General features: G+C 35.9%; 1 protein-coding gene across 6 annotated transcripts in view; it reads left to right on the forward strand.

Annotated features, from left to right (window-relative positions):
* Nucleotides 1-27,430, forward strand: part of DOCK4 (dedicator of cytokinesis 4) — a 251,424-nt gene that overhangs the window by 82,465 nt on the left and 141,529 nt on the right. For 5 of the 6 annotated variants that reach the window (XM_083800778.1, XM_083800781.1, XM_083800782.1 and 2 more), the window contains exons 2-8: nucleotides 3,729-3,812; nucleotides 4,780-4,820; nucleotides 7,220-7,275; nucleotides 9,179-9,275; nucleotides 13,049-13,197; nucleotides 17,605-17,689; nucleotides 19,364-19,515. In XM_083800778.1, the coding sequence (XP_083656904.1) occupies nucleotides 3,729-3,812; nucleotides 4,780-4,820; nucleotides 7,220-7,275; nucleotides 9,179-9,275; nucleotides 13,049-13,197; nucleotides 17,605-17,689; nucleotides 19,364-19,515 (664 nt within the window). Of the gene's footprint in view, nucleotides 1-2,489; nucleotides 2,530-3,728; nucleotides 3,813-4,779; nucleotides 4,821-7,219; nucleotides 7,276-9,178; nucleotides 9,276-13,048; nucleotides 13,198-17,604; nucleotides 17,690-19,363; nucleotides 19,516-27,430 lie in introns of those variants that run through there. The other variant, XM_083800779.1, reaches the window with a different exon arrangement.

Here is a 27,430-nt window from a genome sequence, read left to right on the forward strand (position 1 = left end):
CAAGGGAAGCGAGAGGAGGTGATAACCACAGCAGCTGCTGTCGTCGTGACAATGGAAATGGTGTGGATTTGGTGCTCGTGCTTCAGTGAATGCTGTGTATATAAAAAGTCCAGTTCTGTGAGTATGGTGAACACACACCGCTCTCTGGAGCTAGGCTGGGAACACCTTCAGCCACATCACTGCACCCTGGTTAATTGTATACAAACTACTGCAAGAACAAAGTAACGAGCATCTGCAAAGTGTTGCAGAACAATGTGGCCATTGGAGGAAAGGGCAAGAAGCTTGGTCCATCAAACTTGTATCACAGCTGGGCTGTGCCCTAAGCGAGTTGCTGAACGCCAGGATCTCCTCTAGTAGAACTGAGGCTACCTCCTCCCACGACTTCATTGTTATCCATCCTCCCTCTGTTCTGCATATATACATACATCTCAGATAAACTCAAAAGACACAAATAGCTGCCTCCTGTCTTGGTCCCAGGTCTGAACATGATTAGTAGAAAGTTAGCCAAGGAACCATTTCTGTGATAAGGTGCTTGCTCTACACAGAGCGATTCATCTGTGGATTCCTGTGCCTTGCCTTACATTCTCTGCTGCTCTGCAGTGCGCTTTTCATTTGTTTTGAGTGGCACTGCTAAAGACGCCAGTCTGCCTGTTTTGAGCCTGACCTGGCTGCGAGACCTCTGTTAGACTCCTGCCAGAAATATTTGCAAGTGGATGGGGTGACTGCGCTGGCTTAGTGGTGCAGGTGATGCCCTCATTTTTTTCTTTCTTTTTTTTTTTTTCTTCTGATACTCTGCAGGTTATCTTTCTAGAGGATATTTCAAGATACAATTTTGTCTTCCATACAAGCTCTAAAATGAATTCTGGCTATTTTTTACTGTGTCAGATTTCAATCTTTTTCTGTCCTAAAAGTGTTTTTTTTTTAAATTTGTCTTCAAAAAAAAAAAAAGAGAAAAAAGGAAAAAAAAATATCTTTAACAGATCTAGTAACTAAGTAATAGAACCTGAATGTCACAGCAAAGTTGGATCATAACAATGTGACAGGATATGCTGGCTCTTAAGGAAAAAAATACTCCTTCTTTTTACGGCGTGGAATTTAAAAATAAGACATCTCACAAGTATAATAAGACACAAGGATTTTGTTTGCATGCTAGTTCTGCAAATTCTTTAATTTTATTTCAATTGCTCTACTTCTGTCGGAGCTATTTTGGCAGACTTCATAATTCACATTTACCTCTAGCAGACTGGAAAGCTGACCAGATGACACTTGTCATTCCTGTGCCATAGAGGAATTCAGATACACATTTTATTGACTTTTTTTATTTATCTGCTCATAGTAAGCTGTTTTCACTTTTAGATATTTGTGTAAGAATTAACCAAAAAATTCTTATTATTCAGTTCTTAGACAAACTTTTTCAATCTAAAAATGCTTTCTAGCAACTAACCCTCTAAAAATGGTGTACTTGATCACGGTGGGAGAACTGTAGCAGCTCTTTTTATTTCAGTATGCTTATCTTAGGGGATTTTGTTTCCATATAAATACCTGGAGAGTAGGAGTAGCACTAAACTGAATGTAGATTATTCAATACACGTGCCTTGGAAGAACCAAAAAAAAATTAGTGCTGCAAGTTGTGGTCACATCAAACTCTTTGGGTTGACTCAGACACATAGTCTGGCAGGCTTTTTTCAAAGGGTTAAATAAGGACTGTGGGTTACAAACAGTGGTGACTCAGCAATGGCTGACAAATTCTGAAGAAAGATTTGGCAAAGATGTGCTTCTTAGAAAAGGAGGTAATGTTTTGTCTAGAGGATTTCCAAGGAGCATAAAGTTTAGCCGTACAACTTGCCAAACAGCAGAAGCGCGGAAGATACACACGTATCCAGTTTCAGCAAAGACAAATAGAAGTTGTGTGTACATCCGAGGACAAGATTTGGTTTGTGCTTTTAAATACTTATATCTCAGCATGTGAAGAAGAATTCCTTAGAAATTGCTGCTGATTTTACAGCTGAAGTAATTTATTTCTGTGATGATATTTAAAAAAAAATAGTGCCTCAAACAGGTTGAAGGGAGATAATGTTTTTTTTAGTAGCTTTTGTTTCTACAAACGCCTAAGCTACGTACATTCACAATGGGAGATTTGCACAGTTGTCGTTATTTACACTTATTGATGAAACAAATTTCGCTCTGCATTTCCAAATCGGCGTAACATCAAAATCGAGCGTTTTCCCTGAGCTGCTGCACGTCGTGGGGTGCATCGTCCTACAGTACAAAACATATCCTGTTGTTTGACTCTTAAAATCTGGAATTTTCTGGCAAAGATTCACAAAGGAATTTTAAATTTTCGTGGCTGCTGACAGCTGATCGCTGCTGCTGCCTCTGAGGAGCATCGTGGCAAGAGCAGGAGGGTGGCTGACATTACGTTGTGATCGAGTGCAGTCACTGCTCGTGGCGGGGGAGACTCCAGACAGTCAACGGGCTGCTAAAATGGATTTTTGTCACTCCAGATGTTGCATTTCCCTTGGTGGCAGAGTAGGTACTTGATATGCACAGCTGTACCCAGGGGGGTTCCTTTTTGCTTTTACATATGAAGATTTATTCGCATGCCCCTGAGTTGTTTTTGTTTTTTGTTGGTTGGTTGGTTGGTTGTTTTTTTACTTTGCTGTGAGATTTGTGTTTTCCTACCTGGATTGACAGGTGTTTGATAGCAGCAAGACGTCTGTTTGGTCATTGAGTGATTTTCTGCATCAAGTCCCGCTGATATTGGTAGAAAGCCATTTTCCTCTTCAACTTCAAAAATAAGTTTCAGAATAATGTTGCAGTGCAGGGAATCAAAATCACTATTGCTTGGTGTCATGGCCTGAATCAGGCAGCATTTTAATTCAGAATTTCAGGTACAACAAGCAGAGGGTTGAGTAGCCAAATTGTTATCTAGCACGTTGATGGATTTTTAGCATATGTAGGAGTGAGCTTTTTGAGCGGCTTTTGAGTATTACGCGTTGGTTCTGAACAACAACAACAAAAAAATCAGCTGGCTATTTTTTTTAGCACTAACAATATACGACTTAACTCGTGACTAATTTAAGTATGAGGAGGAGTCGCTGTGTGACCTGGTGGGTGCTTTGTTTCAACGGCCCGTGGCGTGTCCAGCGCGGGAGGTCCACGTGTGCAGCTCCTGCCCCAACTTCCCTGGCCAGCAAGGCTGGGGGGGAGCGATGCATGATTTCAGCAAACAGCCTGCTTTGTAGCGTGCCTACTATTCCCCACCCCCTAACCGTTTCCTCAGCTGGGATTATATGGAGTGTTGGGTCTACAGCATCCATTAAACTTCTGAGAAATAAGTCTTTCCTTTTGTGACAAGTCGGTGGTACAGATGGCAACAAAAATATTGGCACTTTCCGCCTGCAGACGTCTGAGGTCAGCTATGTGTTAGTGGGAACATTTGGAATAAAACAGTTTCTGTCCTTGAGGGTAGTTATGGGTAGTAGACTAGCTGGCAGCCTTCTCCAGTACAAGCTTTCCATTCATGCGTAGTAGGTCTGTGTTTCGTTTTTTTTTTTTCCAAATTCTATGTTTTAAATATTCTGCTCATAACAGTGGCTTAACCTCTGGTTCTTTGTACAGCTCATGGTTTCAGTATTAACACTTAACTACCCCTGTTAGTATACTGTTTTTATGAAAGAACAATCCTGACTTATATCTTAGTAATTTAAACTTCCTGTCTCTTTCAGTAATAGCTGGTTTTCGAGGGACAGTCCCCCATGGCCTATCACTGGAGATTGGAGACACCGTTCAGATACTAGAGAAATGTGACGGTGAGTTCACAGGCTGGACTTCCAGTGGTAATGAAGGCTCCTATACTGTTGATTTGAACCCAATTACTATTCATTTATTTTCTTAAATGAACACATTTTTTTAAAGTCAACAATACAACAAATTCCAGTCTCCACACTTCTAATGAGCTCTAATTCCTATCATAATTTATTTGTAATTCATCTTTTTTATTTAATCTCCTTGTTTAATAAAACTTCACAGAAGATAACAGTTAAAAGAGCAAGGAGTTGTCATTATGATTCTTCTGCTTTCTGGGTATTTCCTGGGGAAGTCTGACTGCCATCAGGACCCTTTCATATTCATTTGAAGTCAGAAGTTTAAAAGCAGCAATGTAAAAATTCTCCTCTGCCTCTGTTCTGAGTTAGAGAAGACTAATATGTTTTTAGAAAATGACCATTACTAGTATAAAAGAAATAAAGCTGCAATTTTTTCATAATCTGTTCCCTTAATTCATCACCTGAATTTTATCTGTTAATATGATTTTTTTGTTCATTTAAGATTATGTAGGTATTTTTGTGGTTTCATGTTGGGATTATATGCTATTAATCTTGCTGTAAGAAATTTTCTTATAAAAGGCATAAGATTCATCATTTTGAATTGGGTATATTATAAATCTTATATAGTAATGTGGTTGATAAATTTGGATTGTGAAGTCCAAAAATTATCTGTAAATGTTTACAATGAATATGAAACCATTACCCCTTTTGCACTAGACCTTTTGTTGATACAGGTTTAGAGAGTCATTCCTGAAAATACACGTGAATTAAGTCACCTGAACATGAGCTGGTTTAAACAAAATACCTTTTATTGTGTAGAAAGTCCTCTAAATGAGTTCAGTCTGCCAGCACTGTGTAATAGTCATATCTGTCCAAAAGGGAAAAATTAAATCTGTTTTACATATGGAAATGATTTGCATACTTTAAAAAACAAAATGTTCTTTCTCCGCAGGATGGTACAGAGGATTTGCCTTAAAAAACCCCAATGTTAAGGTAAAGATCAATTTCAGTTTTGCGTTCTTTGGCAAAAATGTGTATTTACTTTATAAAAGTTTATAGTCTCCATGTAAGTATATGTTATTTACTTTTAAAAGAAAACTGGAGCTTACAGTTAAGTATTTTATTGATATTGCATGGATTAGATTTGGACATGGATTACACTTCTGAAGTGCTCCTGTGTATTCGGATGATACACTTTACAAACCTGAGGTTCTGGCAAATTTTCTTTTATATCTGATTTTTAGACGCTAAGTTGATGGGAAATGACTATTGAGGATATTAATTATAAATAATGTTAGAAAAGTTAATTACACTGTGCCTATTTTCTTGATGTTATGCATTAATTTAGAACATCAATGGAGACAAATAGTATATAGGAGCCATATGCAGCATATCAATTGAATAAAATATATCTATTTCCATCTAAAATATGTGATTCATTTTATTTTTCTTTGGTGTGTAGTCTTCAATTTCCATAGGATTATAGTTGGTAGTACTCTAAACCAGATTCCACTGTTTTTTGTTGCATTCAGACATGAAATATTATTAAATTCATACATTTATTTTCTTCAGCATTTGTTCATCTTGATTGTGTTTAAGCTTTTCCTATCTTAACTGTCTTTCTATTTTCTTAATCTCCTCTGTCGACCTGCCTCTATCACTGTAAAGACTTTGCTTTTCATATGGGAAACTATTTCTTTTTTTTTTCTCCCATCCACACAGTACTAGAATTTTTAGTTTTATTAATGTCATTGAAGAAAAATCAAGCTGTTGTTCCTTTAACTCACATCGTAAGCTTTCTTTTTTTTTTTCTCTCCCCTCTTCATTTCCAAGCCCCTTCAGCTGTAAAGTAGGGCATATAATGTGTTAATCTCAAAAGTTTCTAGGGGCGCCTATCATACAAGGCCTTTTGTCCCTAGGCCTGCTGTCTGTGTTCACATAAATTTGCTTTGCTTTATGTGAAAGGTCAATGTGAGCAATAGATTTAGCCACAGTGTCTAATCCGATGTTTACTACTTTGATCTCATTGATATATATTACAATTTGATTTATAAGACATGAGCAGTTGAGATTTGTTATCGCATCTTCTGTGTCTTTTGTTGCAATTCTCACCACATGCTTGCTGTCACTGTTGCTTTGTGGTCTGTCAAATGTGTTGATAGAAGTTATGAATAGGTTTTCTAAACATGACTTGATGTGTGAAGAACCGAGAAATGTATTTTCTACTTTCATAGTGGAAATGAATGCAGTTTTCCGAATTGGATTTTTGAAGGGAGTCTCTCCAAAAGTAAAGTAAGAGCACCCTGTAAGTCAGCTTATTGTTGGTATCGCACCGTCAAGATTCCTCCCTTGTTATTCTGCCAGCTTGGACACTCAGAGAAATTATTTGTGGCAGCTGGTCTACCGTAACTGCAGGTGCATATCCTGTTTTCTGGCACATCGTTACAAATACCAGGGCTGCACATCTTGCTGTCCTTGGGAGATCTCTCCGGAGCATTGCTGAGAAGGAGCATTCACAAGGGCACTTGACAAACATAGCAGATAACCTTTTTGTCAAAGGTCCAGAGTTGGTTTCTGTGGTAAGAAAACAGGGCACCACCACAAAGGAAAGCTGTATGTAGCTATGCTTATTATGAAGGAGCACATATATGTATTTTTTTTCACTGCATTGTGTAGCTAGCTGTAGTGTATTATTTTCTGAGTGAGAAGTTGGAAGGTTAATCGCTTCCTTTTGCTTACCGCTATGATTTATGAAGGTTAGTGCGATATAAGAGCACTAAAAGTGTTGTGGCAATGCTTTTCATGCACAAGAGCCCTTAAATAACTAAAAAGGACCACTCTTGTCTCGACACTGAGGCCCTTTGGTAGGCATCTACCACACCTTTCCAGTGCACTGCATGGCACAATAGCTCTCAAATAAAACTTTATTTTGACTTTGTTAACTTCATTTAAGAACTTAAGTGTATTTATTTTTAGTGAGCTTCATTATCTTTATTTATTTTGCAAATCAGTATTAAAGATACTGTTTTTGAGATCCTGTTGATAAGAAGTTACCTCACAAAATTGGTCAGTTTCTCGTATATGTGGGGAATGATTAATAAATCATCTAGGATAAGTGAGCTGTCAAGCAATCTTCTACATGTTCTACAACTTTATCTTCTAATTTTTGTAACTATTGAAGGATTAAAACTCTGCTGAAGGCATTTTCATTTCCATTAGATCTGTACTGGGTATAGATTGCATTCTTTTTCTGCGTATGCTTGTTGGTAATTATTTAGAGGACTTTTAATTCAGCATGTGTTTGCATATTAAATGGTACTTTAAGATTACTCTCCAAACTCATTTAGGGGGATTTTTTTTGTTGTTTTTAACTAACCTATTTTGTTTTTCAGGGTATATTTCCATCCAACTACATTCACTTGAAAAACGCATGTGTTAAGAACAAAGGGTAGGTGAAATGTTCTGGATTCAAATATTTAAACATGGTCAGTTACTTATACCAAAGATCTTTTGCATATATGATAAAGAAGATAGCATTTGATTATGTTATAATATCTCAAGTCAAGCTTACTGCCACAGGATTTGAAAAGGTTGTCTTTAGCTAACCTGATACTCCTGCACGGTCATAAAATTGGAGTGGTATATTCTCTGAAGACATGGCGTGCAACTGGGAAATCAGAATAAAGAGAAAATGATCACGTTTTTGCTTCCCATCATTGAATTTGACTTGAAAAAAAGTTATTGCCTTAACTAGAATAAGTTATTCTATACAGAAGCTTGCTATTAACCTGCTGTTTAAGATTAGTAGTTGTTTTCTTCAAGGACATCAGCTGTACCGTGGCAGACAGCTGGCATTTTATAAAAAACTGTTAAATAATGTATCGATACAAAAGCAAAAGATTTCATTAACATTGAAAAAAAAAAGAGATGTTCTTTCCCTTAATGCTTTCCTTCAGATGATGAAAAGCCAATATTTATTCTTGACAATGACTGATCTCACTTCATTTTTAGAAGAGCTAATAAAATTGGAACAATTTGTTAAAATTAGTTTTATTTTATTTTTTGAAACCCAAATGTTCTGAGTAAAAGAAACAGTGATTTTTTTTTTGTGATGTAATATTTACCTTGAAAGTATCACTTTAATATTTGTCAGTGACGCTAATTCAGTACAACTTTTTCCAGGTTTACATACTTTGAGAATGTTCACATTGTGTCATTTATTTAGATGTATTAATAGGGAATTGATACATGACAATTTGAAACTTCTTTAAATGAAGACATTTCTTATCAAATTAGATGGAGAATGAACCATCAGGTGTAGGTGACCTGAATTTGGGGGCTTGAATGAGCGTGTGTGTAGATGATACAGGTTTCATGACTGGCAAAAGTTAATCAGGAAGACTGTTATATATATTTAAATAAATATAAAGAAGTCTCATTCACATAGGTGTAAATAGGAGTCATATTCTGGAGATCTCCATGTTGTTTGCTATGGAGTTCAATCCACCCATAGTTTGTTGTGCACTAGGATCATATTTGCTTTGAAAGCAATCGTAGATAAAACCGAAGGTTCAGTGAAATAAAGTTGTTGTAAACTGTCACAATATGACAAAGCTTAAAGATGGATTAATTTTTGTTAACAGACACCGTGACAATGCTTTCAGGGAGCTCAGTCTTTGTTGCTTCTATTTTCTTCTGTAATCTGTGTTTCCCATTCAGGCTCTGTACTCTACAGTGTATCAGGGCTAGGGGCTCTCATGTTATTATGTTAACTCCATAGAAGAGAAATTATATCATGAGAAAGGTACTCCAGGCATGAGCGCAGACCTTTGAAATGTACTGTGTGTGAGAACAAAGTGGTGTGTAAAGTGATGGTGTACTTAAGACTTTGGTCTTGACCAAGCCAACCTGGGTTTTTCTTGACCAGCATCAAAATAGTCAAGAACTCACTCACACTGTACTAAATTTTATTTTGATTTTTATATCCTCTTTCAGCTGAAGGAGTGACATTTTTTTTCTTATTTCTATAAACATATGTATTAGAAAAGAGTGGCAACAGTCACTGGTTTGCAGTCTAAGCAAGATCCCTTTGAAAACAATGGGAATTACTTTGACATAAAAGTACTGTTTGATGTGCTTATCTCGTAGTAAAATGCTTTCCTTGACTTCTTCAGAACCAAGACTTTCTGTGGGGATTAAACAAAATGTATAAGTAAAAAGTCTTGAGGGTTGAAGGAACTCCCATTTAGTTTAACAGACATTACTGTTGGCAGGAGGTAGTCTTTATGTTAGTAATTGTAATGTGATTTGTAATGCTTTTGTAATATCATGTGTTCTTCTGCATATTACAGACAATTTGAAATGGTTATTCCAACAGAAGATTCGGTTATTACAGAAATGACATCAACTTTAAGAGACTGGGGAACGATGTGGAAACAACTCTATGTGGCAAGTACCCTGAATAATGTTGCTTTGATTGAATACTAACTCAAAAGACCAGACACATTGATAAAATATAAATATTTTTGCTGGAGGAAGAAAGGGAGAAAATAGGTTTAAAGGTAGCGGACAATTTGGGATTTTCTTTTCCCTTTGGATTTATTTAATTGTCCATTTTTTCAATGATTTTTTTAAACTTGGCATTAATGGTTTTCTGCTCACCCAGTCCCAGTTAGTAAATAAGTCAAAAAGGCTTTCCCTCTTGTTTTAATATAACTTCAAAAATGATAAAATTCAGAAATGAGATGGAAGAATTCTTGACATTGTGTATATACAATTGTAAATGTACAATATATGTTGTATATATAGATTATACTATCAGATCCAATGTACTGATAGAAGGTAGATGGATGTTTTTCACAGGCGAGTGATTAGAATATATATACGCATACAGAAGGAAAAGAAGAAAAGATTTAGAAAACTTTATTAAGAAACAGTATATTTTTAAAAAAATGCATTTTTGAACAAGCTGTTGTTCAAGTGACATTAAATTGTGAGTTACAGAAAATCTCTAAGCCAGTTGATTTGTGATTCACATTCACTTTCTCATAGATTTCTCTCTTGTATTTAAGACCTCTCTTACATCCACACACTCACAGGCACCAAGACGTGCCCATGTATATGACACGTCTTGTATATGACACAGAGATCAAAGGATTCCAGTTGTTGAGTCCTCACTGATGAGGGAGGCAGGGAGCTATTCTTGATTAACAGTGATAAACAGATTTTGGACTTACCTGCTACACACTTTAGAAATGGATTCTGTCTTATGACTTTGTCTCACACTTCATAAACCTTAAGCAAAAGTCCCACTTTTCACAGTACTCTTGTTTTCCTTGAATGGGTGTTTTGTGGCTCTGGTCCTTTCTCTCTCTTCCTGACTTCTTCAGACCAGTTTGTTTCTTCTCCTTGCTCGAGTTAAATCGCACTTAAGGTGCTTTGTGGCAATTAATGTATACTTTCCCTTGTTTTTTCATTTCTTGTTATGTATACATTTTCATATTTGATTCATACTGTGTACTTCCAATACAGCTCCCTACAGAATGTCCCTCTATAAAGGGAATTTTTCATTGTGAAAAATTCTACCATTTGCATCTCTTCATTGTCTGCTACCATGGGTAGAAATTATGGGTATACTTACAACACACAGAAAGAAATCCACTTAATCTCTCTATTCTGACTGAAATTTGCGTTCTCTGACCATTCTGCATCTTCTCTCTTTTTTTTTTTTAATACATATAATCTAACTCATAATAGTTGGTATCAGTTTCGTTTTTCCATACCTACTTCTATTTCATCTGTTCACAGCTTTTTTTTTTTTTAAACTTTCCCTTGACACTGGAATTATCTTTAAAGGTTTAACTAAAATATTCAAAATGTTGCCCCCATTAAAACTTGTTTTACACTGTGATTTGCATTGTGATTGTCTTCGGTTCTTAACATTTGACCTTCTAATCTGCTACATTAAAACCAAACCATGGTTTGGACTTGACACGATGTGCACACATCAAATGTAATCAAAACGTGTCCTTGCATTCCCATGGTCTCCTTGCATTTCCCCATAGTTAAAACCTCCAACTCCTGGTCTTAACTCATTGCTTAGTTGATAAATATGACTTAAATTGTGAGAAGCTTACCTGTTATCTGCATTTCTGCTGATAAAGGGGCTGCTTCTGCTACGCAAAAAAAAAAGCAAAAAGTGAGGCTCATATAAATCAGGATGGTCCAGAAGTAACCGGTTTGCTCCTTTTTTAGAGATGATTGTAGGGAATGTATTCAGAGAGGCTATTCAGAACCAGGTGACCTTTCTGAAACCTGCAATTGGTACAGTTGCTAATTTGTTTAGTCAAAGTTTTTGTACAAGAATCTACAAAATCCTATATTTGTTTCTGTTGGATTTTAAGTTACACAGTGTCAATTTAGACTTGTCAGTGAAATTGCAATTAAGCAGTGTGAACTGTTCCTTGAGATGAGCTTCAGAGCATGGTTGAAAGTTCTCTAGATTGCAATGGGAAGTAGTTTACCCGAATGTCTGAAGCACATCCAAGTGTGATAGCTTTATGTACTTATATATTAGCAAGTATATTAGTGCAAAAGGAGCAAATCCATGATCTGCTTCTGTAGGTAACTGTATCAGTAAAGCATGTGCATTTGCTTGCAGAGCCACTCAGCACTTTGAGATGCAAACAACTTAGACAAATTCTAAATCTTTGGAAAACAGGATGCTGTCTTGAAAATGTTATTTTGAGCTTAATGGTGTTGTTAAATACTAACGTCTTTCGTATTCAGCTGAATAATTTACTTCAGCAGAGCTTGTCATCAGATACTGAAAACAAAGGTGCACCTGAATTAGCGTTTATTGGATTTATTTTTTAACTGAAAAATGAAATCTTTATCTGATGGAAAACCATGAGCACATGCTGTCAGCCTAGTTCTCTGTAACATTCCCATAAAGTCTTGTCTTTTTTTTTTTTTGGTTTTGTTTTACTTATAAAGGTCAGATATCCCTATTTTTCTTACTGAAGCCAATTCCTTTTTTCTTCACTGGTGTTATTATTGTGTATTCAAAATATACTGATTTTGTTTTTTTCCAGACAGCCAAAGTAAATAATAAATCAATGCCCATTTTAGTGAGCTTATAAAGTGAATGAATATGAAATAAAAAGAGCAAATTTGTCAAACAGCAGAGTTTGTCAGAGCCCTTGGAATAAAACATTTACTGACAGAGAATAATGCTGCTTCTAAGTGAATTTTAGCTTTTCATGTCAATTATGCAGCAAAATAAGTTGAACTTCATTTTTATGATTTTTTTTTTTTCCTTAGGAAGAAGTAAAAGGGAAATGAAGGTTTTTGTTTGGTTGGTTTTTGTTTTCTTTTTTGCACGAGTAAGCATAACAAGTCTGTTTTTTTTTCAGTCTGTGTGATGTGCCATTTAACAGAGGTTGCAATAGTTTCCTCAAGCTGAAGTTTCTTAGAAAATTATATTAATTAAAACTACCTACGGTCAGTGAAGGAAGAGTTAAAAGAACTTCTGCTGTTTGGAAGGAAACCATTATGGGAAATGTCTTATGTCCTTAACTGGAATATAATTAGAGTAGGAGGATGTGGTTTATTCATATTCACATAATTTTCTCTATTTCACAGTTAGATGAAGCAGAACCGTCTGGAAGAGATTTCTGTCTACAGGATACTATTTATTTACATAAAGACCATGGCATGTGCCTGTATGTCCCTGCAAGAAAAAGTTAAAAGAACATTAATGCTGTGTAGTTCAGAGTTTGAATGCTAGGATCTTTGATCCCCATATGTGTGTGAGCTCAAATAGTCACAGATTACATGTTCAGTTTTGATGAGACAACAACACAATGAACGTGCTCTTGGAATAAAACAGTGCTGTAACATGCAGCAATTTTTTGTTGAATCTTTGTAAAAACTATCACATAAATTAGGCTGTGTAACATATTAGGCATAAGAAGTTGGAGTGAAATTTTGGAGTGAGTTTGGTGCAAAGATATAGTCTGTGGTAAGCTCTGAGATGGTTTTCTGCACATATGTACACATACATGCAGGTAAAGAGGTCACACTATAATGGGGAGATGAAGGATCATGACTAGCTAGGTAAATAAGGAAGGAGTTTCTTTGAGTTCCACACCACAACTGGATTCGTTAGGGTTGTAAGTTTATGCATGTAATGTAGATGCAATTCTTTATTTATCTCACAGAGAAATGAGGGGGATCTCTTTCACCGACTGTGGCATATAATGAATGAAATCCTGGACCTCCGAAGGCAGGTCCTTGTTGGCCATCTCACCCATGATCGAATGAAGGATGTGAAGCGACACATCACTGCTCGTCTGGACTGGGGCAATGAGTGAGTAAATACAGTAACAGCAGAAAATGGTGTAATCTAATCGTAATACCAGTTTTAGGCTCATTATAGGATGTTGAAATAAGGAACAAATTTCTGACAGATGTCACCTTTTTTTGCAGATTTTCTCCATTGTTTTACTGTCCGCTGTGTTTTAACGGTGAAAAATGACTTACACCTTTGCTTTTTTTCTTTCACTAAAGGAATATACTTGCTTCAGTTTATTTTATGTAGCAGTGGTACTATCTGCAAGAAAATTGCACTGATATGTCTGCAGCTTCCCTTTAAGTCTTTTAAAAACACACCTGACCAGATTCTCATGTGGCACAGTTTAGCATAGCTGTTATGTTAACTGAAATTATATTGGTTGATGCTGCTTTCTTTTTGATTTGATTTGTGTCATATGATTCAGTTTCTACTTAAGCATCCCTAACATTCTTCTTGATGCTATGCTGTGCTTCTTTCTTTTATCTGAATAACTAATAAAAAGAGCTAACTCAAGTTATATTCTCTTACTTCTTTTTCAAAGCAAGAAATTTTCATGTTTTTGTCTTAAACCCCTGCTACTTCAAATAATGTCTCTTTAGTATTACTAAATGCCTAACAGCATAAAGAGTTCTAGGGATAGAGAATTGCTGTCATAATGCGTGATGTTGAAAGTGATTTCTAAATCATTTTCTGAGTATAGCTTTCACCAATCTTACTACTACTTGGTGTAGTTTGAAAGGCCAATAAGCTCATCTCTATTCCTGGTACATCACCCATGGGGAAAATAAGCACAACAGGCTACTCTTGAATCCGGTATTACTGGTGAAAACAGTGGCACAGATTAACACTGCATTGGCATTTGCAATGAGAGTCAAAACTAGCTTGAGCCTCTGCTCTTGCAGCAGCGAGGCACCAGGCTCTTGTGATTCTTTCTTAAAGAAGTGACAGCTTAGGCTGGCTTGGGCACCGTTTAGCAGCTGAGTAGTATGGAAAATGCAAAGAAGAAGTGTGCTTATATTGGTGACATTGGCATGCATGCCTTGCTTTTGCTACTGATTTTGCTTTGAGCTTGAAAATCTGAGACCAGATGAGACTACAGAGAAAGTGAATTTTGGTTCTGTTATATAAAACTTGTTTTGTAGTGCCTCCTGTCTAGTAACAGTGTGCAGCTTGAATTTTTGGAAGTCCATAAGGCCTGTTGCTTACATGTACTTCAGCTGTTTCCTCTCTGAGGCATTTGTACCTACTGTGCTAGGTCTCTGTGAAAGGAAGGGCAAGCATAAGATCAGTGCTTAGGCCAGGAGCCATAGGAGCCTCCCTTTTCCCTCACACTGCACTACCCTGAGGCAGTAACATCAGTGAGAATGGCATTCTGTGTGTCCATGAAAATAACAAAAACATTTGATTTCTTTGATCGTCTTCTGAGAAAATAAATTTGACTTCGGAAAACTAGTTAAACTAAAACATACAGGTAAACTAATCTCATAGATTAAAATCCTGTGCTATTGAAATAGTAGCTATTGTACCAGAACAGGCTGATAACGTGATACAGGCTGATACTCTTCTTAGACCAGTCCTCTCTCTGTACTTTGTTCTTTGGGAAACTTTTTTTGCAAACTGTCTGACTATACATACAATAATACAGAACTTGGGAAGTCCAAATCAGCCTTTGAAAAAATAAGCATATTCTTTGAAGCTTGTGACTGGAATACACTTCAGTCATTCTAACTTTCAGAGTAGAAATAAATGCTCTCAGTAGGAATGGCTATGATTTAGATCTCATCTGTAATATTTTCCTCCCCCACTGTACGGGTATGGAGCCATGGAGCCATTAACTTACCAACGAGGCTTTTTTTTTTTTTTTTTTGGCCAGAATGCTGATCTTTCCCTTTCCTCATTATTTGTACCAAACAACATTCTCCAAATTATGCTACAACAAACATCATAAACTGCTAATTGGCACAGCTTTAGACTTCAATTTATTTGCTCTGGTGTGTCCAGTGCCTTTAATTCTGATTTTTGCAAGTGTTTACTGCAGTGGCTACAGAAGGGGTTGCAGAGGTGGATTTTATGATGTGAGCATTTGTCCTCTGAAATCTTAACCCAGCTATGAAACCTGGGCTGGATTTGAACCTGTGATGTGGACTCAGCCAGGACCTCTGAGTTTTAAAAGGATCCCTGTTTGCTTTCTTTTCCCTCCTCAGTCTCTTTAGGGAAAAAGTGTCATCACCAACCATTATTCTGTTCTGAAAGTGACGAGATTGTTTTGGGGGACCACTTAGTGCAAAATTCAGCTTCTTCCAGCAGAGGAATTCATTGTAATGTTGGAGACTCAAAACACGCTTGAAAGTTAAAAGCAGATGCAAATTTGAGGCAAAACCATAAATGGCTGTAATTGCTTTCAAAAATCTCTACTTCAGATGGGACAAGATAGTGAGACTTGGTCTTTGCTCAGCTTTCTAAGTTTGCAAGTGGGAAGACTAGTGCAATACTTGCTGAACAAGTTCTCTGAATTCAGATGCGTTGCCTATCAAATGTGTTTGAGCCCATAATTTTGTGTATTGGTAATGCAAACTCTTTGCACATATTTGTGTTGGTGTCAGAGTTATATCCATTATGCAAGATGCCATGGATACTTTCATTATGTTGTTTTAATCAAGCGTGTTCTTTGTATTTATTGTAGTAAACAGCAGAAAGAGTGCTACATCTGGTTTTACTGCACAGCACTTTTCATTGGTCATCTCCTAAGTCATTTTTGATGTGCTTTAGCTTCCTAATGTAGCATATTTTTTTTTCCTTAACTATTCATGAAACACCCTTATAGTTATTTCAGTCTTAAGATAATTCTTTATAAAATAAAGGATGTTCTGAGTTTTTAATACGTTTTTTATCTTCTTTACTTAAGAATTCAGTTTCCACAGCATTTAAGTAGGACTTCATTGTTTTCTTCTAAATACCAGATAAAGTTGTTATTCAAAACCCTTGAGAGAAACTATTAAACGCACAGCAGGAGTGCCACAAAAGACTGTCCAAAATGCAATTTTGGATTGTGTAAATCTTAAAAAATAAATAAATCACTTAATGAGTTCTAAGTGTATAGTTTTGCCTAATGATGTCGTGTTTACTTGCAGTCAGCATGAGTGAAAGTGATACAATTTATAAGTGCTTATTGAAAGCTTTCTGCACTGTGATAAAATATTTAACATCTGAAGTACAGGTCTTAAAACCAGAAAAAAAATATCTGAGTGCAGCCACCGTGTGCTATATATACTATATATATATACTATATTAAAGCTTTTTTTACATAGACGAGTATGGTTCTCCTGCCATACTTCTTTCTAAAAGGTGTTAATTTCAGTCTAATTTCTTTGCAACTTTTCAGCCCAAAGGAGACAAGATAGATCACGTTAGATCCATCCCCGTTTGCATTCTGTACTATTACATTTTTATGAGACCACCACCATAAATTCATTCTCTAACAATTTTTGAAGATTTTGTATCAACTCCTGAATATCACAATCTTTCAAGTAGATAATGACTAGTAACCTATTTGATAAGGTTAGAATACATTTTGGCATTTGAGTGCTGTTTCCAAAATCTTTTCTTTAGCTTGTATTTTTTTCAGTGAAACTCTGACTAGATGCAGAAATATTCAGTAGTAAAATTAATGGAATTTCAGGGGGTCCTGAAAGTACTGCTATCTGAAAACCTAAACACCTAACACAGTGGAAGAACTGTCTGCTCAGAATTATGATGAATACTGAAGTCATCAGTTCCCACTCTTTAAAAACATAATTTTTTTCAACTTTCTAATATTTCAAGTTTTTCTAAATTCATCATGACTACCTACTCCCCCATATGTGTTCTTAATCCTTATTGATTGCTGCTGTGCTGAAAATAAGTTTTATTCCTGTTGACTGAAGTGTATTTCATTATTTCATTCAGGGTATGCTGCCAAGCAGCTTTGATGCCTTCCAGTCCAAATTAAAAATAAACTGATATTTTGACGTTTATGGATTTTCTTTTTATATTCTTTTCTACTGTTTTCATTCAATATGACAATACTAGTGCAATTCACATTGTATGCTGCCCACAGTAGTACAAAAGACAGTGTCCATTGTATATTGTTCATGATGTGAAAATGAGTTTAAAATTGTGGAAAAACATATTCTGCTAATGTAAAAAAAAAAAGTGAAGAAAAGGGAGGAATTGTTCATGAACAGTGGATACAGCTGAAATACTTAAACAAACAAAAAACAACAACCCCCCCCAACAACTGACAACTGTAGAGTACCAATTAACATCTGCTTTGCTGGATGGAATCTTTATGTTAAATAGAAGAAAAGAGTCAAGCTTACTGATTTATTTTCTCTTCGTATGTAGGCCATATAGTATCTCATTGTTTCTCTTTTCCTCATACAGACAACTGGGACTTGACTTAGTTCCGAGAAAAGAGTATGCTATGGTGGATCCTGAAGAGATCAGCATTACAGAGCTCTACAGGCTGGTACGTGAACATAGTAGTCCTTGAGCTGTCAAATTACATGCTGAGGTTTTCATGGCAACTTTCTTCTATTTAATCAAAAGTACTTTTTTGCTCAAATACACTGGAATTTTATAATGCAATGGGGTTTGCTGTGAGGAAAGAAGATTTCTTTTTAATAGTTATCTGTTTAATAGTAATCTGTACCTCTGTATGAGATGCTTTGATTTGATATCAAGTTTGCGTGCACACATCTACATACTACATATTATTTGTTGAAGGTTTTGTATTCTAATATAACATTAAAATTATGGGTTCTTACATGAATTTAATCATTGATAAAAGCTTATGAGACTCTTTAACTGGCCCATGACTCACATGAGATAAGATTAGTGGAAATATAACAACATACCTGTGGTACAAGTATTGTCATGAATAATCTTACTGGCCTGTTGATCTCTTCTAATGTATTAATGTGAATAGCAGTTGAACTGCGTATAAAAGCTCTCCTTTGGGCATGAAAGCCCATCTTGGCTTACTGTAATTGTACTGATATTTCTTATTCTGATTTAATCTCCAGTGAGGTGTAAGAAAACGTGCCAATTCATTTCTGTGGGCTTTGGCTCATAGTGCTACAGCTGTTACAGTAATAGAATCCTGAGCCCTATTTGCTTACAACTAACCATTTATTTAAACTAAATTTTATTTATGGTAACCCATGTATTTAATATAGAATAAATATGGAATAAAGAAGAAAATTAATTGTGTAAATTTGCTGTGGAGCTGAAATTATATGTTTAATATTTTTAATGACTTATTTTGATGACTTGTACTGTCAAGTCTAATAGTAATGTATTCACACTAGATTCAGTATACCTTTGGGCAGGTTCAGTCATATGTAATCTTACAGAATCTTGTTGAAGCACTAGATGAAATACAGTGAGAAACCATTAAACGTAAGAAAAAACATACAGAGGAAGAATAACGCAGAAAATTAATGATGAAGCTCATGGAGTGCGCTTTCAAAAAATAAAGAAAAAGAAAAAGGCCCGGGATAACCTCAGTTTGAAGGCTAAGTAACTTAGAAAGATTGCTGTTTTAAAAATGGTTTTAGTACAGCGTAAGAGAGAAATAGTATACCCTTAATAGATGGTTAAAATGGTGAAGGTACAAACTGGAAAGTCAAATCAAGAGAGCTTAGTAGCCTCTACGCAAGTCTGTCAAAGATTAGAAAATAATGGAGTGATTTTTTCCATTTTAAAATACTTCTATTAAGTCGTTTGCAAAAGCATTTTTTGTGTATTTGAATACTAGAATATCAGATCATTAACTATTTAAGCTAGCTATGAAATACAACCCAGTAGGTTTACAACAGAGGTTTAAAATGGCTTGAAATTCTCGGAGCACAAAAAAGGTAATCTTGTAGAGTTTACTCTTGTATCCCAGTGATATGATGCAGTGTAACACTGGAAAATCTCTTGCCTTTCTCCTTCTCAGACAAGGGAAAAAAAAAAGAAAAGAACAAAACCCTATTGCAAATTAATGCTGAATTAAAAGTTTAAATATTGGGAATAAGAAAATAATAGTAAGAAAAGAATAATAACAAAAAAGTCCAGTATTATGTTTTCTACCTCTTTTTATTTTGACATTTTTACAATTAATTCAAACTGACTACTGTGTTTTTTGTGCTATTTTTAGATGGAGCATCGTCATCGAAAAAAAGACACACCAGTACCGGCTAGCAGCCACCACCTTTTTGTTCAGATGAAGAGTCTGATGTGCTCCAACCTGGGAGAGGAACTGGAAGTAATCTTCTCACTCTTTGATAGTAAAGAAAATCGGCCCATCAGGTAGCACATGATTTTTCGCTGGGATACTGATTTTACATAAATGTTGTCAATGTGTACTGTCTCTTTCAATCCTGGTGACAAATTTCACATTTAGAAACAAGCAAAAACTAGTCTTGATTCAGGATTTTTTTTTTTTACTTCCTTTTGTAATTTAGTTCCTATAGTTAATATTTGGCAGTATCATTCTAGATGTAAATAATTTATTTTTCTCTGTGTTGTTTACTTATTTCCATTTCCAGTTTGTTTTGCTTGAGTGGGAACATAGATGCGTACAGAGTGAATATTAATTCTGTGACCCAAAGGTCTTTTTTAAGTATCTCTATTTTCCTTTCTCCTAATCAGCGCACATTCAGAACTTAGAACTGTTGCTTGCTCTGTAATATTTATAAAATGAATTCTCCTAGATACTTCGGACTGGAGAGCTTAGTGAATTATAAATCTCATTATAATAGGAGCCTGAGGTGCATGCTCTTAAATGAAGCAGTCAAAACTGGTCTCACATCTATTTAGAGTTTGTTTGGCTTCTGTTTTTTTTCATCTGGGAGCTGATCCTGGAACCATTCATCTTCTGTTTGTCCTAGAGCTGAAATTCTGTGCAAGCCCTGACAACACTTTAATTTTAAAATGATCAGTAGTTATTTCCATTCCCAGCATGTTTCTGGCCAAGAGAGAGGACAGGAGCAGAACCATGATGCAGTTTGTAAATACGAGCACAGGGGGAGAGCAGAATTAGTGGAAGAACCTTTTGTATGAAGAACCTTCAGGAATATTGCAGGAAGACTGAATAAGCAATGCCACACCAAATGCTTGTGTTGTGGTGATGCGAGACTGGTCAGAACGCTCCGACTCCTAACTTGCTGCTGGTTGTTAGTGTATTCTTCTGTGTTCTCCTACCTGTAGTAAGAACGTGTACTGGAGGCAGCAAACATCTGCTTTAAGGCTGGCCACTGAAGAAATGAAAGACTAGAATTCAAAACAAAATATACTTCAGATAAGACAGCACGCAAATACAGCAACAGAAAGAAAAGCCTGTTAATAGGGTAAAAAGTGTTATTCTAAACGTGTACAAAGTCATGACTGTGTACTACTTGTCTTTTTGTATATACGGCAATACGGATTTGGTTGGGGTGCATGTGGAAATTGGGCTGAATTTGACAAAATGATATTTGCTTTGCAGTTGTGCAAGATAGCTACCTGCTTTGAAGGAAGACAGTACTGAGTAAATTGATTTTTATTGTTAATGAAATAGTGTAACTATTGTTGGGATATTAGCTGCTAAGTACTGACACTTCATTCTGGCCTGCACGTTGGACATTAGTCACTGAAAGACAGTTTACTGTCATTTCTGAGAATTAAATGTGCATCAGGGCACATCTTTTGTGTCCATTCCAGTGAATGGCATAGCAGGTGATGGATTTAGGAGAGAGCTTCAGACCTTGACAGAAACAATTTGGGAGTTATGGATTGCTGAAAACAAGGTTATGGCAGTAGTGGTTGTATGAAAGCAAATGGATTGGATTTCACGTTCACATGAAAGCACAAATTCTCGAGCTGTTTGTCACATGCTTGCTGTGATCTGACCTTTAGTTATTGATTTCTGACTCCAGTGTCTGTTTGCAGCTGCTTTATTATGTGTGAACTTCCTCATCCCATTACTGACAAACCTTGAAGAAACGTGTTGTCATGAATCCAAACTGCCTTCTAGAGCATGGGAGGAATGATAGGGTGATATTTGTGAAGGTAGTTTGCTACCACCTGTAAAACAAACTTGCACACACACCCCTCTACCACAAAAGAAAAACAACAAAAATCCCTGCCAGGAAACAAGAATCCCCTCAACGCACTGAAAAAAAAATGAACCTGAGAGGGTTTTCACAAGAACAAATTAAAATATAAGGTATATCTGTATCATAGAGTGATCTGGAATGCAGATGTGTCCAAGCTGGAGACAGGTGATCTTTGTGGACTGGATCTGCAAACGACATTACCATGTTGTCACAGACTTAAAAGGCTTTTGTGCTCATGCTCAATACACGCATGGCCACAGTTTCCAGCCTACTCTGTATTTCAGACAGTTGGCTATTTGTAGAGCACATAAATAAGTCTGAAGTCTTGCGTGTGTATTGCGTACACGGCAATACAGTATGAGATACATTTTTCATTCAGTACAAATCGGCAGGATATTTCAGAGGTCCTTATGCCCTGGCTACAGCTGATACATGCATGCAATAAGCAGCCTCCCTCAGGAGGAGGCCATGTGTAAGAAGCGACTGTGTGTGCACTCCTCAGCTACTGCGGCTCACACCCTGCCACGAAGCCGAAGCCTACTGGCAATAACAGAGTTGTGAGCTGCAAAGTGTGGAGCCTGGATGTACATGCTCTTCTGCTAATTCTGGAAGAGATTAGCAGGTCAAAAAGGTGTGTTTAGCAACACCTTACTGTCTGTCACAACCTTGCTGGGTGATTTGCCTGTTATTTCCTAAGTCATTGCTTTACAGTCCACTAGAAAAATGCAATGAAAATACTAGATGAAACTCTTGCTAATAGCACCTATAAGCTTAAGGAACAATACATGGTAATTTATGTTCTGAAATAGAAAGATACTTGATTAAAAATAGAAATATATGAATATATGTAACTTACTATGTATTTCTTCAATTTGTTGGTTGCGGTATTAGAATATTGGGGGTTTGTTTCTTCAGGCTTTTTTGCTTTTTCCCTCAGATTTCAGCTTTGCAAGCACTATATGTGTACCAAGTTTTCCTTAGGTGGGTAATCCTGCTTGTTTTAATGAGGCAGTTGGAATGCATAATGTTAAGTACAAGCTTAGAGGTACAATTACTCCAAAAATGTGGCTGCTTGTAGATTCTGATCTGGTTTTCATTGTCCGCCTGGTGTAAATTGACATAAAACAGGTGATCTTTGTTGCCTCTTAGAGAAAGAGTTCATTTGGAGGGAGTAAAAAGAGCAGAATTCAGATTTAATGATGGAATTTCTGTTCTGATATATTTCGTTGTTAAGACTAACTCATATTCTTATGAGATCAACCTGCAAACATAAGATCTCTATATACTTGTTTCATTATTTATAATCTCAGGTTTATACAGTTGAAATAACAGCTCTAAAAGACTGTTGGGGTAATAGAAACAATATTATCTGTTTGTGTTGTTGGTTTTTTTAATAGATTGTGCACCTTTTTTGAGGCTGTGGAAAATATGATATTTTTTATTCTCAGTTTCATACATTCTATGAAGCTGTTTGAGCAGAAATGTTTGTTCAAGCATCATGGTTAAAATAAAAATGCAATTGCAGATACTGAGGCGGAGCAAGTATATACAAAAGGGAATAGTAAGGCTTTAGGAAGCTTGAGTAGCAGCACTTTCCCTAGTCCAGCTCCAGACTCGTGCAAGAAAAAGGCTGTGAGTAGGATGCTCTAATCTAATGCAGGTAACTACATTAAAAAAGGAGTATATCATGTTTCATCTCACAGATCACCTGGCTTCTTCATGTTATTGGCCTGCAGGGAACCAAAGCATATAAAGATATTTTATTGTGATATAGATTATTTTATAATGTATTATTATAAATCTGTCTGGATATCACTGGAGAATTTATGCAGAATATTTTCATTACATTTTGAGTGTTTAAACATTACTGATAAGAGGATGTCATTTTCTTACATGGATAAAACAGTCTGATCTTGTGATAGTCACTTTTCAGTGTTTGCAGCTATTGATTTTTTTGATCAACCGTAGTGCAGTATGCTTTGAAAGGGTTTCATTTTCCTCTTCCTTTAATTTAAAAATATCTGAATTTATTAATAATGTGGATAACATGTTACCATGTGGAAACCAAAAGAAAAAGGAATGTACTTGATAACATACGGAAGGTATAGTTTAATAGCTGAACCTTATATTAAAGTGCAAGAATAAAGTTGCCCTTAGGCCATTGTAAACTTGTAGTATTCTCAAGCAATATTAACAACTGCCCAGACTTATATTGTCATTGAACAGTGAAAGGTAATGAAACATTTTTTGTTGTTGTTGTTGCTATAGTTATAGGTTCTTTCTGAAAAAGGCATGCCATAGCAACTGTGTTAAACCAAGTTACAAGCTGCAAGCAAAATGTGTTAACAGATCTTGCATTTGATTTAGTGGGGCGAGAATTATTCCTAATAAGAGAATACAGCATAATGACATGAAAAGGCCAGATTGAAAGAATATAGGTGTATAAAGTAGAGTGAAATTTAGATATTATATTGAAAACTATGCTCTTGAATATCAGCACACAACTTTTATCTAGTTCTCACGATCCCTGTGTTTTGCATAGGAGCTAAGTTGTACGTGTGTTCTTGGCAGGGCTGGATTCTAATACTTCAGTGTTAGACACTGTTTGTCTTTGTAAAGACAACCAGAGGAGGAAAAGGAGAATACTAATGATTGTAATTCCCTTTACACAATATTTTAAGGATGGTTGCTGTAGCTTAAGAAACAGTTGAGACTCCCTGGGAGATAGGAAATGTAAGGCTGAATATTTGAAGACAGAGCAAGAAACTGAACATGGGTCTCTGTCTTCTTAAAGAAAAGTCCAACCTGTTAATATAATTCCATTCTTCAGCTACACCACAACCTTGTTTCTCTTTAAAAAAAAAAAAAAAAGGCAAAAAAGCCCAAAGTGGTCACAGCACACTTTATCTTTAAATTCTTCATCACTTTTTCTTTCTCTAATTGCTGGTGGTTCATTAGAAAAGAAGAGGGAGGGATGCCTTTACACTCTGGAATCTGTGTTGGTGGAGGTATCTGTCTGTAGTCATGAGTGAAATACCAAGATTAAGACTTATGCCAATGCTTAGTTTTTCTTTTTTGTTTAGTTTTAGAAGGCTTAATGGTGAATAAATGGCCTTTAGGATTGGAATACAGCTCCAAAGATACATAAACTTAATGTCTTTGTGTGAATTACGTATCTAGGCTTCTGCTAAGCATACAGACTCTTTTAGTTGAGTTTTAGTCAGTGAAGATGAGAAATTGAGTCAGCTGATGATATGTCTGTGTCTACTTCAGGGCATTCTGAATAGCTCTTTAGAATCCATCAGCTGTATTTATTAAAGAGCTGCCCTGCACACCCTGAAGTAATTTTGACTTGAATCCATCCAATTTCTTTTTTGTTTTCTATGCGACTACTTCAGATCTCAATAAAGTTTCAGAAAGAGTTGTTGTTGAAATCATAAAGGATATAGATACTCAATTATCTGACTGCTTGAGATTAGCCTCTCAGAGTGGAACCCGTAAAGAAAAGTACCCTGAATTTGCTCTTAAAATATTTGCAAAGAATTTGCAAAGAGTAGGGAGATCAAAGCCACGTCATGAATGTATGCACAAATTTATAACTGTTGCTTAGGTATATATTGAAATTCTTTTGTTAATAAAGAAAGCATTGTCTGTGTGACTCGTCTGTTATGTTGCGGTAGGCAGTGTAGGCACTTGTGGTAGGCAGTTCCAATGTAACAGAGAAATTGGTCTTCTGGTTGCGTGTGACCTACAAGTGCATTTCTAAGCTAGCACCTGTTAAGTAAAAGATTAAAACCATAATATCATTACTCTGGCTTTGATAATGTATCTTAGTATTTTTAGTGCATCAAATGAAAGGAAAATTAAGGAAAAGAAAATTAATTAAAATTATAACTACATTATTTTAAATAATTTTTCATTTTAACAGCATGGATAAATGCTCACGATCTTCCCAACATGTAGAAGAATTCGATAGTAATAGCTTTTCAGGTGAGATGTGAGAAATGGTGGTGTAGGAATGAATTAGTGACTTGCCCAGAAAAGAAATCAGATAGTGACAGAGATTCAGCGTGATGCTGGGGGAGGGAAGGCAGCGTCTGACCTTCAGACTTCCTGTCTAAAGACTTCGCTAGATTGGGAGCAGCTGTGATGTATCACTTGCTCCCAGCTTACACACACTTTAGGCAACAGAATTTTTTTCTGTCAAATTTCGTAAGATAGAGATAAATGTTCTTTTGTGATCACTGTCTTGCTCTTGATAGGAATCTTAGCTTTTGTTGGAGACCGTACTTTTCTCCATTTATTTTGTTGCTGGAAATTGCTATTAAAAATTAATTTTTTAATTACGTTGGTGTCTGCAGAAGCATCAATTCTGTTGAGTATTAATTATGTAATAGTAAAATACAGGCTTATTTATGACTTTATTATTGTTAATAAACAGTTATGATTAATTACTTTGCAGAGTATTTCTATATTGATATAATTTTACTAATTTTAATGTGTGCCTTCATGCTTTAAAAAGCTGTTTGGACCTGAACATCTACTTCTTTTTGAAGCAAGTAAACTGCAGAAGTTTGCTCTTTATAGTCAAGTATTTAAATATGAGTGATGATGTACTTAGGTACTTGATGCATTAAGACTAGAGTTGCAAATAATTTTCTGCCTAATTGGTATGTACTAGTTCCTCTTGACTCTGTGTGTATGCGTACGTATTTATACATACTTTTCAGCTAGACTAACTACTAGGAATTATTTTTTTGCCTTTACATTAATAATAAACAGACCCTGATGAGTCCCATAGTTTTCACTGTTGTGTTCATCTATATTGTTCCATTTGCCTCCTGCTTTCTGCTTTCCAGTTTTCTTTCCTAGGATAGTAACAATCCCTGCATGGTGCGTGGCAAATTTGTGAATGGCTCTACTTTAACATGGTACAGCCATATGACTTGTCCCAGTAAAATTCTTTGGTTGTGTCTTCTACTAACCTTACATTCTTCTTCCCCTTTTATTTCTGTCCAGGTCACAAACCTGTTTGTGAGTTTTTCATTATTTTTTTTTTAATAAAAATTTGCCTTGATAAAGCTTTACTTTGTAGCACTAACTACATTGTAAGAATTGTAATAGACAAGTAAAATTTTGCGTGTACGTAGTTGTAGAGTAGTATTGGCTTTGTATTGTAAGAAGTCCATGATCATAACTTCAGTTTTTTTCTCAAGGCTTTTTTGTTTTTCAGTTCAGGCCTGTGGGTTTGGCCACTGCTGAACTTTTACTGGGTACTCAGAGTTGCACAGCATCTTAGTCTGTTTCTAAAGTACGTTGTCTCAAACGTACTCTGTCTAGATCTATTGAGAGTCCAGACGGTGGTTAATTAGTGTTGTTCAGAAATGCTTTTATAAAATCTGTTCTTTGAATCTGGCATGCTCAACAAATGTTTGAGAAAAGCAAAATCCAAAGGGCTTATCAATTTAGTACCAAGCTTTAATGGTTTGTTTTAATATTGTCTAATTTTCTTATAAGACTACTATGTACAAGCAGTGCTAGCCGGTGGGAGTAGAGTTGTAGAGCATCAGTTGATGGTAAGAGCTCAGTGTTAACGTGTGAATGTTTGGAGGATTTTACTAAGGACAAACTGATGTGGTTGTGTGGACTGATTGCTCAGGAATGGCAAGAGCATATCTGCCAGTTTAATCCAGGAGAAATCCAGTTCAATAATTTAGACTGCTTTGTATTGTGAATAAAATTTGACTTGTGAAGGCAATTGGGAGATTTTCTTCAAAAGCAAATACCCGATACAAACTAAGCTGATCATGTAGATCATAAAATAGTATATGTATAAAATAGTGTATATAAGATGAATATTACAGGATTATAGTTTGAATGAGGAAAATTCCTGTAAAACATGGAGCAGCTCAGCTCTAATTCTATCAGTTTTTACTTTGGGTGTTAGACATTGCAATTACGTTGCCAAAACATTTTCAGATTTAAATGGGATTATAGATTGATTTCAGTTGATTTTACAATGAGATGCACTTATAGGAAAATAACTGATTTTAAACTAATGGCAAAAGACAGGATATCTCCAAAGGAAGACTAGAAATGTGTGTTGTCAACATTTCAGAAGAATGAAA

This window comes from Anser anser (genome assembly GCF_964211835.1).
Source record: "Anser anser genome assembly, chromosome: 1".
NCBI lineage: Eukaryota > Metazoa > Chordata > Aves > Anseriformes > Anatidae > Anser > Anser anser.